Source organism: Mustela putorius, unplaced genomic scaffold, assembly GCF_011764305.1.
Source record: "Mustela putorius furo isolate JIRA1106 unplaced genomic scaffold, ASM1176430v1.1 tig00000430_pilon_pilon_pilon, whole genome shotgun sequence".
Classification (NCBI taxonomy): domain Eukaryota; kingdom Metazoa; phylum Chordata; class Mammalia; order Carnivora; family Mustelidae; genus Mustela; species Mustela putorius.
The window spans coordinates 5,742,200-5,757,824 of record NW_025421377.1 but is presented as its reverse complement, the minus strand read 5'-3'; the positions used below and the strand labels follow the sequence as shown (position 1 = coordinate 5,757,824).

The window sequence follows — 15,625 nt, the reverse complement described above, 5'->3', positions numbered from 1 at the left end:
GAACAAAGCATATTTTTGTACTCGGGGTTATAATCCATTGCTACTTTATTTTCTTACACAAATTGCTTCAGCTTTGGCCACTGGGAGGCTTTCCAGTTGTCTCCCATGTCCTTTTGACATGCCCCATCCCTTTGTTTTTTAAGGACTTCCTTACTTTCAGGCACAGCAAGATCTTCCAAGTTCTTCTTGTATTTTCACTGTGCATCCCTCGAATCAGCCATTTTTCCGGGGATCCCTGATTCCTGTTATTTGAGAATGACATTAGAAACCACAATCTGACCACTTGGTGTGCTCGCTGATAGCAGGGTGTCATTACTTATTGATTTTCTCGGTGGCAGAACTGGGAAATAGATGTATGTGTATCAGTCTATGTCACACATGTATCTATGATATTTCTGTGTCTACATTTGGTTCTTCAGTAAAGCTTGTCTTTTGAGCATTTATATTTTTCTGTGTAGCCAACAATGAAATGTGATTCACTGCTTGATATCACCAATATAATGTTTAAAAAAAAAAGGAGAAGAAAGTGAAAACAGATGTTCGCATAAATATGGCTGAAGAACTGAGCCATTTTGTAGTTGGATCATGCCATTTTAGAGATAAAGAGATCCTGAGAATTTATTGATATCCTACAAGGTTAAGGAGCTTCTTACTGATATAGTCAGGTTTGGAATCTGGGTATTTGAAATGGAGTCTTTTTATTTCCACCATATCTCATGTGTCTTTAAGACTGATCAGTATTCTTTGCTTTGTATTCAGCTCTATAATTAGCTTTTGGGAATATTTTAAGCAGATTAGAAAGTAATTTCATAAATTGATGTGCACAGGCATTACCTAGCTAACAGAAGTCTGCTAGAGTGTTACTGAGGGAGTTTGTTCTCCAGCAATAGATCTTAGATCAACGACTTGAAAATGATGCTCTCATGGCCAGATGTTAGTGGTTGAATCTTTTCAAGTGATTATGATGATTATTCTACCTTGTTTTACTTTGTATAACTACCTTTTAAAAAAAATCCTTTTGCTCTGGGAACAGAATCCTAAGGCTCTGATAGGATAGATACTTGAAGCATATACCTGCTTTTCAGAAATGGGATATAATGAAGCAATGAAGGAGTCTGCTTAATGTTATCCAAAATGTTGGTGATAGGGTAAAAAGGAAAAATGAAAGCTGTGGCGCCCACAGTGTCACTTCTAACGGGCTGGCCACACAGCTCCTTTATTTTAAATTGCTCTTGGCAGCTTGTAAAGCAGAAATTATGTGAATGTTTGTCTCCAGAAGCTCCTGAGGCTGTAGGACAGATCTAGGATGCCTTCAAAGGTTTCAACCATTTCCTTTGAGAAGTGGGTGTGTTTACACTGGGTTAATTGTGTCTTGTCACCATGGAACAGTAACATCTTCCTGTTCTTTTCCATCTGTATCTATTCATTCCAGAGACTTACCATTTTGTTTTTGTTTGGTGCATTGTGAACATCCAAGATTTTTAGTGGAAATAAATGGTAACAGCTGTTTTTCGTGTACCAAATAAAATAATAATGAACCTTAACCTTGAGATGATATGTCCAAATTTTTCCAGGTGTGGAACTGACTTGACTAGAAAAGTTCGTTTTGGGGTGGTCATCTCAATACAGAATCACATCCAGCTGCTTGCCATCAACTTCATTCAAAGAGAGCATTTCTATAGGCCATTTTTAAAATTCCAGTGCTCCCTTCTTAACCTGGCCTTTCCTCTTTAAAATAGTGTATTTTCATATACATAAGCATACACATACACTAGAATCCCATCTTCCTTCTTTCTTGCGTTATTCTTCTCCATCACCCATACCACCATCTGGTATTCTGTATATTTTACTTATTTAGCTTTTTAATTGTCTGTTTTGCCCAAGAGGAATGTAAACTCTATGACAGCAAGGGATGTGTTTTGTTCACTGCTGTATACCTCAACCCAGAATAATACCTGGAACATAGTAGATACTCAACAAACCCTTCTGAATGAATGACATGGACATTGCAAGTTGTGATCATTTGGCCACTGATTTTAATATAAATACAAATGGTTGAGTTTTATTTTGTAAGATTATTTTATAAGTGAAATAAAGCACATTATTTAAAATAGGGATTTATCTATTCACAAAAAATCTCAGAATTTTTACGAGATATAGTATAGTTACTTAGAAGCTATATGGTTACTCCAGAAATGCAATGCTGTTATTACGTGCAAGGAATTTTGAAATTCTCTGCTAAATATCACTGATGAAATTAGCGGAAGAGCTAAAAGGAAAAAAAAATGTTTTGTTTTAAAGTGAATTACCTTCAGACTCACCCAAAGATATCTTGAACCCTAAGTGACATTGCCCAGTTTGATCCCTTATTCTACTCACCAGGTTTAGCAGGAAATGACTGTTGATTGTTATAAAAAAAAAATCCTATGATTCTTGGGGTGCCTGGGTGCCTCATCAGTTAAGCAACTGCCTTCAGTTCAGGTCACAATCTCAGGGTCCTGGGATTGAGTCCCACATTGGTCTCCCTGCTCAGTGGAGACACTGTTTTTCCCTCTCTCTCTGATGCTCCTCCTGCTTGTGCTCTGTGTGTGTGTGTGTGTCAAATAAATAAATAAAATTGTTAAAAATAAAATAAAATTAAAAATCCTATGATTCGGTAATTGCACCCCTGGATATTTACACAAAGAATGCAGAAACACTAATTGAAAGGATATATGCATGCTTATGTTTATTGCAGCATTATTTACAATAGTTAAATTATGGAAACAGCCCAAGTGTCCATTAATAAATAATGAGTAAAGAAGTAGTATGTATATACAAGGGAGTATTACTCAGCCATAAAAAAGAATCAAATCTTGCCATTTGAAACAACATGGTTGGACCTAGAGAGTATAATCCTAAGTGAAATAATTCAGTCAGAGAAAGACAAAATGCCACATGATTTTACTCATATGTGGAATTTAAGAAACAAAACAAATGAACAAAGAAAGAAAAGAAACAAAACAAAAAACAGACACTTTACTATAGAGAACAGATGGTTACCAGAAGGGAGATGTGTCGGGTGATGGGTGAAATAGGTGAAGAGAATTAAGAGTACATTTCCCACGAGGGAAGAGTACCTTTCCCAGGAGCACCGAGTAATGTATAGAATTGTTGAATCACTATATTGTACTCCTGAAACTAATATAACCCTGTGTGCTAACTTTATTGGAATTAAAATAAGAAAAAAATGAAAAAAAAATAAACTTTGATTTTGGAATAAAAACAACTAATATTTGCCAATATAGAGAATATTTTAAAAAATACTGTAAAATTCAAGGTTAATTCCTCTGAAAGAATGTCAGCATTTGTTTGGATATATTTTTATTTTTAATCATATTTGCTTTAAAAATACATTTTTTATTTTGAATTGTAAAATTTTTGGTACCTAAAGTACTTAACACTTTTAAAACTGGTGGATTCTTCCTTGTATAACCAGTATGTAAGATAACATAAAAGGGCCTGTAACTTCCCTAGCTGTGTTAAGCTACATCATACTAATCAATCTGATGCCAAATTTCTTGGAGCATCCTCTACAGGACAAGAAACAGACAAATAAAAAGCAAATAAGCAGACAAATAAAAAGCAAATAAGTAGACAAATAAAAAGCAATCTAGTCAGTGAACATCACAAACCTGTTTGCAAGCCATCTTTGGACTGATACTGGGTACTAATTACATCTTTGTATAAGAATGACGTATTTTCATCTTCCCACCTTTTATTCCAGAGCATCGGGGAGTCAACAATGTCTGTTGTGTTAAATCAGCTGCTGCCCATGATTAAACCTTTGGACCAGAGGACCAATGACGACTACAGCCCAGAAGAGCTGTTGGTGCTCCTGATATATATTTATTCCGTCAGTGGAGAGTTCACAGTGGACAAAGACCTGGGGGAAGCTGAGGAAAATGTGAAGAAAGCACTGGCTCAGGTCTTCTGTGAAGAGTCTGAATTGTCACCTCTGCTACAAAAAATCACAGGTGAGTGTTTAATAAAAAATACAGGACATAAACATCACTGATACAGAAAAGCATTTAAAAATAAAGGCATTTTAGGAAGAGGATGAACCCATCCTCATTGGAGTTGTTTGGAATTTTATGAGGCCTGGTGAATGCTAGCCAGTCCTTAAGATTAGAGGTTTTCACTGCAGTATTTTTTTTTCCAGTTGTGGTGAAATTGTCTTTCTAATTGCCTGTCACAGCTCCTATTTTTAGAGCCTAGTTAAAATAGCAAGATTTTCACAGGGTGCAGTATCTTTAAGAAAAAAATAAAACGTGCAACCTATTCAAAGGGTTTCTGTTGACATATTTTCTTGGAGATTGTCATTTCAAACTTAACACACACACACACACACACACACACACCTGTTTCCCTAAGATGTTGTGCAATGTCATACAATCGAAAATTGCAATTTTCAGAAGTACTTTCATACTTTTTACTTCTCATATTTCATTTTGAATCTGCATTAATTGGTAGTATCCCAGATAATATCCAGATATCCCAGTAAAGGAGGCTGTGCTGAATCGGGAAAAATATATAGTTAAATATCATACACTGTAGCCATTTTTACTTTTTTTTCTAGTTCGATGTATTATCTCTTTTTTTTTAATTTATTTTTTATTTATTTTCAGCATAACAGTATTCATTATTTTTGCACCACACCCAGTGCTCCATGAAATCTGTGCCCTCTCTAATACCCACCACCTGGTACCCCGATCTCCCACCCCCCGCCCCTTCAAACCCCTCAGATTGTTTTTCAGAGTCCATAGTCTCTCATGGTTCACCTCCCCTTCCAATTTCCGCCAACTCCCTTCTCCTCTCCATCTCCCCTTGTCCTCCATGTTATTTGTTATGCTCCACAAATAAGTGAAACCATATGATAATTGACTCTCTCTGCTTGACTTAATATTGCCATTTTTACTTTTAGTAATAACTGTTATATAACTCATAGAGACACTCATTTGTGGGGTTATTTTTTTTAATCAAACTCAGTATGATTTCTGTATTGTATGAAGTCTGTTTCCATTAGGATGGATGGAGCCTGCGTCGGTTTAAGAGTGGAAATTGTTAAAGCTTACACACAAAACTGAAATAGTCTAAAAACATACCTATTTCCGTTCATTCATGAACGTGTGTGTGGGAGTATATGCAGACCTCTCCAGTCAGGAAGGCCCCACTGAGGCACATTATGTACTTCCCAACTCCTCCTCCTGTCACCTGTCGCGCCTCACTGAGGGGACCATTCTGAAAGAGGCTGTGTCCTGTCCTCTGCAGTGGCCCATGCATGGTGCTGGCCTTCATGCCCACGGCTGACCTTTCCTATGTTTGATTATGGAAAATGAAACCCTGACAAGGTGGAAACCGAAGGAAGTTTCCACAAAAATGAAATATTTCCTTGCTGAGCATTGACCCTCTTTGCCAACTTAAAATCTACTTAAGGAAAACTTGTGGAATTTGCTCGCATCTCATGAAGTTACAGCTCTGTGTGTGACTACGTGTGTTTGTTTCACTATAAATGAATATTGACTTAGAAAGGTTTAATACAGTTTATGCAGCACTCCAAACAGTAATTTGTTTCAAAGTCAATTTGAATGCCAGGAGAATTTAATTGGAAGTTATTCTTAAAATGCATAATTTCAGAAACAGACAACAAAGATGGTTTGTTTTAGCTCAGGTTCTTTGGATGGCTTTTCTGTAACGTTAGTGTGTTACTGTATTATTTTGGGAATTGAAGTCATGCTGAGAGAGTATTCATTTAATACTCGCTCAAGGTGTTTATTGACCAGGCATTTCACTCTTTATTACTTTCTCTATTTATGATTGCTTAGGATATTGCATTCTCTTCCTTTTAAATGTGATTTCATATTTAAAAACACTTCTGTACATTCATGTTGATGTAAGGAAATTAGTAAGTTTAGCAAATGAAGCATAAAAATAAGGATTTGTAGAAATGTTAGTATATTTAAAATTTTTAGAGACATCTTATTTTGTAATATGAAGTATACATTCCTACCTACATTAACTTTGGATGCACAGTTTAAATAGGGTGGGTAAGAGGCGCTACTTAAATGTGGTGTAAGAGTGGAATACCTATGTGTTGCTCCCCTTCTATGGACATTGAAAGGACTTTATTTCCAAAGATAGGCTTTTACTTGGTCACAGACATACCCCTACTAAGTACATTGGAAAGTCAAATGTTCTGAGAAGTACGGTTTGTGTTTACGATTAGCTGCAGAGATAACTGTTTATATCTCAGGACAAAAAGCACTAGGATGGTTTTGGGGTGGCAGTGACTCAATCTTGTAGAACAAGGTGGGCTATTCCATTATATACTGAAAGAATTGAATCGCCTTCCAAATTGCCTTCCAAATGCTTGGCCAATCGTGAACTAAATTAACCTGGCTTTACCGCAAACTTGGGCACAGTGTTGGGTTTACGTTATTCCAGTTTCTAGTCTTGGCTGACTTGTTACTGGGTGGCAGAATTTCTTTTATGGCGTGCGCACAATTTGGGGCTGATGAAATTTGGTTTCAAACTATTATTGAAAGCAAGCAATTAATCAGTAAACCTCCACTTTTTCTATTACGATTTTATTAATCTTAATAGAATCAAAAAAACAATACTTTTTTTCCTACTGAAAACTCAAGCATGTGATCATCACCCAAAAGTGAAAGGATCAGAATTTAGACCCAGGTGTTCTGGGTCTGGAGCCCAGGTCTTTAAACAAGAGATTCTAAACCTGCTACCAACTCACTTTCATCACCATTGCATTTATTATATTTTGTAACCAACGCTTGCTATGCTTACTGTTTTATGATATGCTTGCTCAGCCGTTCAATCATGTTCTTATGGGACACCTGGGTGGCTCAGTTGGTTAAGCAGCTGCCTTCGGCTCAGGTCATGATCCCAGCATCCTGGGATCGAGTCCCACATCGGGCTCCTTGCTCTGCGGGGAGCCTGCTTCTCCCTCTGACTCTGCCTTCCACTCTGTCTGCCTGTGCTTGCTCTCGCTCGCTCTCTCTCTGACCAAAAAAAAAAAAAAAATCAGTTCCAATCATGTTCTTATTTCACAGACAGTGAATTAACATTTGGTTAATACTGTTGGTACCACCTGTTCTTTTTACTCTGTCTGTAAATAGCTACTTATAGGTGTTTCCCCATGCCTTCCTATTTTCGTGCATGTATTCTGTTTCTGCATTGCTATTAAGAAATTAAAATAATATTTCTAATCATTGAAATCTGTTGGTTATCTAGCTTTTTAAAACAGGAATGGCAAACTAAAATTCTTATTTCAATAATATCTCTTGACAATAATTGCCCTATGTTTAAATTCATATTTTCTTTTTATATGTTAAATATGTAGTTTACTTTTGTCCATTTCTTTCATTTCTCCCTGTTCTTCTTCACTTTTATGGAAAGCACAATGAGAAATTGTAATGGGCAAAACATACCAAAACTTAAGCATGGTCAGTGGCAGCATACTTTTTCCCTTTTGATGGCTACTTTTAGGGAGAACGGTGGGCAATAACTCCCTTTTCTATTCACACAAAATAACAAGGGCTGGCTCCCTGGGTGTCAGGGATGGGAGTTGTAAAAAGAAAATTGGTACAGCCTAAAAATGTCATTTACTGTGCTTTCTCAATCTTGTTAGTTCAAAGAGATGATCGGTTTCTGTATATGTTAGTGTTTGCCTAGCTTTCACACGAGCAAACAAAGGAAAACCGTTTGAACTTTCTTCAGAGAATGAAGTCAAAATTCTAACTTTAAAGATCTGTGTAAACTTGGAACATCATCACACAGGGAGGTGTATCAGATAAAGGATAGAGCTTAGATGTAAAAATCCTTAATTCAAAAGTCCTGGCTCTGTCATTTCCGAGCAGTGTGTGTTAGCCTATCATCCATCTTCGAACCTTGATAGCAGACGTAAGTGCCATATTGACTGCTCAATGATTTTTCTAAAAAAAAAATGATGTAATATGTGCGCACTCATTTCCAATCCATATACAATGTAAATAAGTAATCTTCTGGGGCGCCTGGGTGGTTCAGTGGTTTAAGCCTCTGCTTTCAGCTCAGGTCGTGATCTCAGGGTCCTGGGATTGAGCCCTATATCAGGCTCTCTGCTCAGCGGGGAGCCTGCTTCCCCTTTCTCCTTCTGCCTGCCTCTCTTTGCCTATTTGTGATCTCTCTGTGTCAAATAAATAAACCAAAAAAATCTAAAAAAAAAACAACCAAAACAAGTAATCTTCTCCCATGAGTGTTGTTATTTTGAAAGCTAGCAGTTATGTAGGGCAGTACTTCCCAACCTTAATCACATTGTGACATGCACAATGTGTATGTCACATTGTGTATGTCACATACAAAGAGTATGCTTGCATAGTATACTCAGGTAAATGGACAGAAGTTTTTGGTCAGAAGCAACCAGCCCTGGGGCTTTGACCACTCCAAGCCCTACCTACCTAACCTGTGAGCTGAAGAGAAACAGCTGGGCACACATTTAACCTATTAGGACCAAATCAGTACGTGAAGGATATGTTGGTCAGAAGGTTCTGGAACCAGAGAAAAAGGGGGAAAAAAAAACTTGCATATTGTTTTTGACACCCAAAACTATTTTGGTACAATTTCCTTTTGGTAAGCAATTTTTGTGTTGCTTATTGATTTATGTCCTTGGATTTTTATAGTATCTTTAAAGGAAAGATCAATGGGGGCTCGATCTACTGAGTTTAGTGGAAAGCGAGGGAATGAGTGATTCAAACCAGCTAGGAAAAAAAAATCGATGGCTTAAGATAGAGGCATAATAATACCATGGAAACTGTACTTCTATTTATTACACTGTTATTCTTCTTCCTGTTGAATACTTGGGATTATCACTTATTGTACAATTGTGTAAGGATTACACCTAAATATATGTAGTGGGAAATTTACCAGATTAGCTTAGCAAATAGGGATTTATTTTTTTCTCAGCAGGAAGTTCAGGGACAGGCAGCAGAACTCATGTTCTTCCTGACTCCTTCCTTCCTTCCTTCGCTTTCTTTCTGGGTCTGTCATCATGGTCATGAGATGGTCACCCCTCCTTGATTTATTTTGTCCTTGCGTCAACAATAAAAGAAAATGGTTGAAGGTAAGAGGCATGTATTAACAGAGGCTGTCCTTTTTCATATTAAGGAATACAATAACATTTCTCCTGTCCTTCTTGTATCATTGGCTAGAACTGGGTTTCATGAACATCTCTGGCTCCTAGAGTATTTTTAACTGGGCATCTGTTTGTCATGACCAAAGTCAGTTCTGTTAGAAGGAAGAAGGTGAAATGGACAGTGAGTAAAAAAACAAAAAACAAAAAACAAAAAAACTTGTACTTGCTGCAGTTATCATTTTAGGTTTCCCTGGTAGGGAATGTTGTAAGGGAAGATAATATACTATGAGGTGGAGCAATGCCCAAGGTACTTTATTTTTTTTTATTTTTTTTTTTAATTTTTTATTTTTTATAAACATATATTTTTATCCCCAGGGGTACAGGTCTGTGAATCACCAGGTTTACACACTTCACAGCACTCACCAAATCACATACCCTCCCCAATGTCCATAATCCCACCCCCTTCTCCCAAACCCACTCCCCCCGGCAACCCTCAGTTTGTTTTGTGAGATTAAGAGTCACTTATGGTTTGTCTCCCTCCCAATCCCATCTTGTTTCATTTATTCTTCTTCTACCCACTTAAGCCTCCATGTTGCATCTCCACTTCCTCATATCAGGGAGATCATATGATAGTTGTCTTTCTCTGCTTGACTTATTTCGCTAAGCATGATACGCTCTAGTTCCATCCATGTTGTTGCAAATGGCAAGATTTCATTTCTTTTGATGGCTGCATAGTATTCCATTGTGTATATATACCACATCTTCTTGATCCATTCATCTGTTGATGGACATCTAGGTTCTTTCCATAGTTTGGCTATTGTGGACATTGCTGCTATAAACATTCGGGTGCATGTGCCCCTTTGGATCACTACATTTGTATCTTTAGGGTAAATACCCAATAGTGCAATTGCTGGGTCATAGGGCAGTTTTATTTTCAACATTTTGAGGAACCTCCATGCTGTTTTCCAGAGTGGCTGCACCAGCTTGCATTCCCACCAACAGTGTAGGAGGGTTCCCCTTTCTCCGCATCCTCGCCAGCATCTGTCATTTCCTGACTTGTTGATTTTAGCCATTCTGACTGGTGTGAGGTGATATCTCATTGTGGTTTTGATTTGTATTTCCCTGATGCCGAGTGATATGGAGCACTTTTTCATGTGTCTGTTGGCCATCTGGATGTCTTCTTTGCAGAAATGTCTGTTCATGTCTTCTGCCCATTTCTTGATTGGATTAGTCTGTTCTGCTGAGGGACATCGCTCCAGAGGCTAAACCGGGGCGAAGCCCACGCGGGGTCAGCGTGGCCTCAGGTCCCGCAGGATCACAGAAGGATCGGGGGTGTCTGAGTGTCGCAGAGCTTGCGGGTATTGGAACGGGAAAGCCGGCTACAGAGACAGAGCTGACAGTAAGCTCGCAGCTCCGTGTTACCTTGAACCAGTCGCAGGCTCGGTGAGCTCGGAGCGCGGCCGGAGGTCAGGCAGACGGGAGTAACTGGGCGCTGTTCTCTGAGGGCGCACTGAGGAGTGGGGCCCTGGGCTCTCGGCTCCTCCGGGCCGGAGACCAGGAGGCCGCCATTTGTATTCCCGTCCTCTGGAACTCTACGGAAAGCGCTCAGGGAACAAAAGCTCCTGAAAGCAAACCCGAGCGGATTACTCACCCCGGCCCCGGGTAAGGGCGGTGTAATTCCGCCTGGGGCAAAGACACTTGAGAATTACTACAACAGGCCCCTCCCCCAGAAGATCAACAAGAAATCCAGCCGAGACCAAGTTCACCTACCAAGGAGTGCGGTTTCAATACCAAGGAGAGCAGCAGAATTCCAGAGGAGGAGAAAGCCAAGCACGGAACTCATGGCTTTTTTCCTGTGATTTTTTTTAGTTTTGCAGTTAATTTAATTTTTTCTTTTTCATTTTTTTTTTTTCTCGCCTTCGGGTAAAATTTTTTTTTTAACTGTTACCTTTTTCTTTTTTAACGATTTTTTACTAGTTTATCTAATATATATATATATTATTTTTTACATTTTTCTTAGGTGTTTTCTTTTTTTAAAAATTCTTTTCTTTTCTTTTCTTTTTTTTTTCTTTTTCTTTTCTTTTTGTTTTTTTTTTTTTCTTTTTTCCTTTTTGAACCTCTTTTTATCCCCTTTCTCCCCACTCACGATTTTGGATCTCTTCTAATTAGGTTAAAGCATATTTTCCTGGGGTTGTTGCCACCCTTTTAGTATTTTACTTGCCCCTTCATTTACTCTTATCTGGACAAAATGACAAGACGTAAAAATTCAACACAAAAAAAAGAACAAGAGGCAGTACCGAAGGCTAGGGACCTAATCAATACAGACATCGGTAATATGTCAGATCTAGAGTTCAGAATGACAATTCTCAAGGTTCTAGCCGGGCTTGAAAAAGGCATGGAAGATATTAGAGAAACCCTCTCGAGAGATATAAAAGCCCTTTCTGGAGAAATAAAAGAACTAAAATTTAACCAAGGTGAAATCAAAAAAGCTATTAATGAGGTGCAATCAAAAATGGAGGCTCTAACTGCTAGGATAAATGAGGCAGAAGAAAGAATTAGTGATATAGAAGACCAAATGACAGAGAATAAAGAAGCTGAGCAAAAGAGGGACAAACAGCTACTGGACCACGAGGGGAGAATTCGAGAGATAAGTGACACCATAAGACGAAACAACATTAGAATAATTGGGATTCCAGAAGAAGAAGAAAGTGAGAGGGGAGCAGAAGGTATACTGGAGAGAATTATTGGGGAGAAGTTCCCCAATATGGCAAAGGGAACGAGCATCAAAATTCAGGAGGTTCAGAGAATGCCCCTCAAAATCAATAAGAATAGGCCCACACCCCGTCACCTAATAGTAAAATTTACAAGTCTCAATGACAAAGAGAAAATCCTGAAAGCAGCCCGGGAAAAGAAGTCTGTAACATACAATGGTAAAAATATTAGATTGGCAGCTGACTTATCCACAGAGACCTGGCAGGCCAGAAAGAGCTGGCATGATATTTTCAGAGCACTAAACGAGAAAAACATGCAGCCAAGAATACTATATCCAGCTAGGCTATCATTGAAAATAGAAGGAGAGATTAAAAGCTTCCAGGACAAACAACAACTGAAAGAATTTGCAAATACCAAACCAGCTCTACAGGAAATATTGAAAGGGGTCCTCTAAGCAAAGAGAGAGCCTACAAGTGGTAGATCAGAAAGGAACAGAGACCATATACAGTAACAGTCACCTTACAGGCAATACAATGGCACTAAATTCATATCTCTCAATAGTTACCCTGAATGTGAATGGGCTAAATGCCCCTGTCAAAAGACACAGGGTATCAGAATGGATAAAAAAAAAAAAACCATCTATATGTTGCCTCCAAGAAACACATTTTAAGCCCGAAGACACCTCCAGATTTAAAGTGAGGGGGTGGAAAAGAATTTTACCATGCTAATGGACATCAGAAGAAAGCAGGAGTGGCAATCCTTATATCAGATCAATTAGATTTTAAGCCAAAGACTATAATAAGAGATGAGGAAGGACACTATATCATACTCAAAGGGTCTGTCCAACAAGAAGATTTAACAATTTTAAATATCTATGCCCCCAATGTGGGAGCAGCCAACTATATAAACCAATTAATAACAAAATCAAAGAAACACATCAACAATAATACAATAATAGTAGGGGATTTTAACACTCCCCTCATTGAAATGGACAGGTCATCCAAGCAAAAGATCAGCAAGGACATAAAGGCCTTAAATGACACACTGGACCAGATGGACATCACAGATATATTCAGAATATTTCATCCCAAAGCAACAGAATACACATTCTTCTCTAGTGCACATGGAACATTCTCCAGAATAGATCACATCCTGGGTCCTAAATCAGGACTCAACCGGTATCAAAAGATTGGGATCATTCCCTGCATATTTTCAGACCACAATGCTCTAAAGCTAGAACTCAACCACAAAAGGAAGTTTGAAAAGAACCAAAACACATGGAGACTAAACAGTATCCTTCTAAAGAATGAGTTGCCCAAGGTACTTTAATCCACAGTTATAATACTGAAGTTTCTTTTACAGTATATACTGAAGTAATGTGCTATTGTGTGCTAGTATCACTGGACTTATATCACAAATATTCTCAACCTATCAATATCTGTTGAATATGTCTACATACCTGGCATTATGCCAAGCTCTTGAAGCACAAAACCCCTAGGGGCAGTGGTCGTGGAATATAAAGCTTCTCAGCACAGGATTAAGAGTTGTGTGATTGGGTTTAAGTTCTGACTCTAGATCTTAGTAGATACACCATCTTGAGTAAGTCATTTAAGTTTACTCTCTTGTGAAGATAGTATTTTTCTCTCTAGATATATAGCGGTGCCTCCTTTGCCATGTAAAATCTAGTACTTTTGTATAAAATAATGGCAGGATCCCTGTTCCTCTAACTGGAATGATCAGAACTTCACATTGATTTGGGTAAAATGCATACCTTGTCTTCATGATGGACCATGATTTTTTAAATCATCTTCAACTTTGTTCAAGTTTCATTTTAAGGGATCTTGTTTCCTAAGCTTTTTTGTTTTTTTTCCCCTCTATCCTTTCTCCCTTGTCTAATACCCTTTTTAAGATCAATCACGTATAACACATGAGCAAGGCAGGTCCACTGGGAAAGCACTGTTCTTAAGGACACTGGGAAGATAAACAGTCTGGTGAGCTTTCAGCTAGTTCCCTTGCATCCCCTAGAGGAAACCTAGCAGAGGAGGGTCTCTTCATCAACCCTGAATGAAGGAGCCGTTGAGAATTTGTCTTTCATTGGGCTGTGGAAGGGACATCACGGTACTTTCAGGTCCACTTCCCAAATGGAAAGCACTTTTGTGCCCTTATCCATAGTGAAACAAAGCCACATTCTACAGACAACAATAAAAATCTTGTCGCAATGATTTATGCAAGATTTCCTCTTTTGAAAAGCTCAGGTAAACATAGACCATATAAAATTATTATCGCTATTCACATCTGCCACTTTATTATAAACACTTTCATCTGTGTTACCACAAGGCATAGATATTTTATTATGTTAGTAGAGATATGTCTTTCAAACAAAGCATTTTTTATAGTTGGCCAAATACTTTTCCCAGCCTTATAGAAAGTCAGTCTTCTTAGTAAAATATGAAGTACTTCCAAACAGAAAATTGTGAAAGATGAGGAGCCAATAAGAAGTTCTCCCCTTATGCTTTCGTTACTGTATCACCTCTGCATTCTTTCCTCATCTCACAGGTTTGCCTTAGTAATTAATCAGATTTCAGACTGCATTTCTGTAGATTATTACTCCTGAGGGCACTATTCCAATTGAAAAACAGTTTTCAAAATTTCAAAACTCTTTCCCTTGAGAAGTTGTTCCTTAGACCTTAAGTATCCCTCCTGGCTTGGCAATGAGTAGGCTGTTGCTGTGGTAACTGAAAGACTGCTCCTAAAAACTCATTACCAACCTTCATGTTACCCACACTTGAATGTGAACTCTAGCTCATTACAGTAGGTGACAGTGTACCAAACCGTGATTATGGAATCCACCAACTCAGCTGGAGGAGTCCAGGAAGTAGGGTAAAATTTATTTTAGAAAGGATTCTACCTTATTTCTTGCTTCTGATTTATGGATTTTCGGTTCTTGTGGCATTCCAATATTGGACTTTTCATTAAGGAATATACCTCCATTTCTAATGTTTCAGATTTTTTTGTTTCAGGACGGCCAGAACAAAACAAAACAAAACCAACTTGAAGACTGTTGTTTTCCATTATGGTTTGCAATAGAGTTTCGTATAATAAGGTCTTTTTTTCCCCTTGATTTCTAAGATTTCTGCTGGAAACTCTGATGAAGAACATATGTCTGCCCTAAATCTCTCCCATGAGAAATGTTGGAACTGTTACATTTAGTTTTACTGTCCAACATATTAAAATAGTTAACCACAGCACATATTACAAAACAGCTATATCAAGTGAAGTTTAAAATGTTTATTTCATATTTAAAATATATCACAAGCTATGTAGAAAGATACTTAGACCTGCCTATTAAGGTAGCTAACTAGGTAAGCAATTTTGTTAACATATTAAGAGATCACTGCAAATAACTTTCTCAAGTACTTAATTTTTCCGTGTCACATCATAAAACAATCATTCTTAACTAAGACACTGGAACAGATATTCTTGCATTGGTATTTATGTGTGCACAAATGTGTAAGACATAATGTTCATATCACTGATTTTTGTGTCTGCACATGATATCAATAGTAACAATTGTTAATGTTACAGGTGGGGATTAATTGTTGCTGATTCTTAATAATTGCACAGTACATGAGGTGTAAATTTCTCAATCATGAAAAGAAGAAATAGAGTACATAGAATACAGGAATAGTTTTCTTGAACATGTAGCTATGGATGAAATAGGAGAGAGAGAGTGACATGGCTGAAAAA

At 37.9% G+C, this 15,625-nt stretch overlaps 1 protein-coding gene across 1 annotated transcript in view; it reads left to right on the top strand.

The window, feature by feature from the left end:
* Window positions 1-15,625, top strand: part of SCFD2 (sec1 family domain containing 2) — a 435,263-nt gene that overhangs the window by 189,420 nt on the left and 230,218 nt on the right. Inside the window, exon 5 of the mRNA XM_004764956.3 lies at window positions 3,767-4,016. Within this exon, the coding sequence (XP_004765013.1) occupies window positions 3,767-4,016 (250 nt within the window). The remainder of the gene's footprint in view (window positions 1-3,766; window positions 4,017-15,625) is intronic.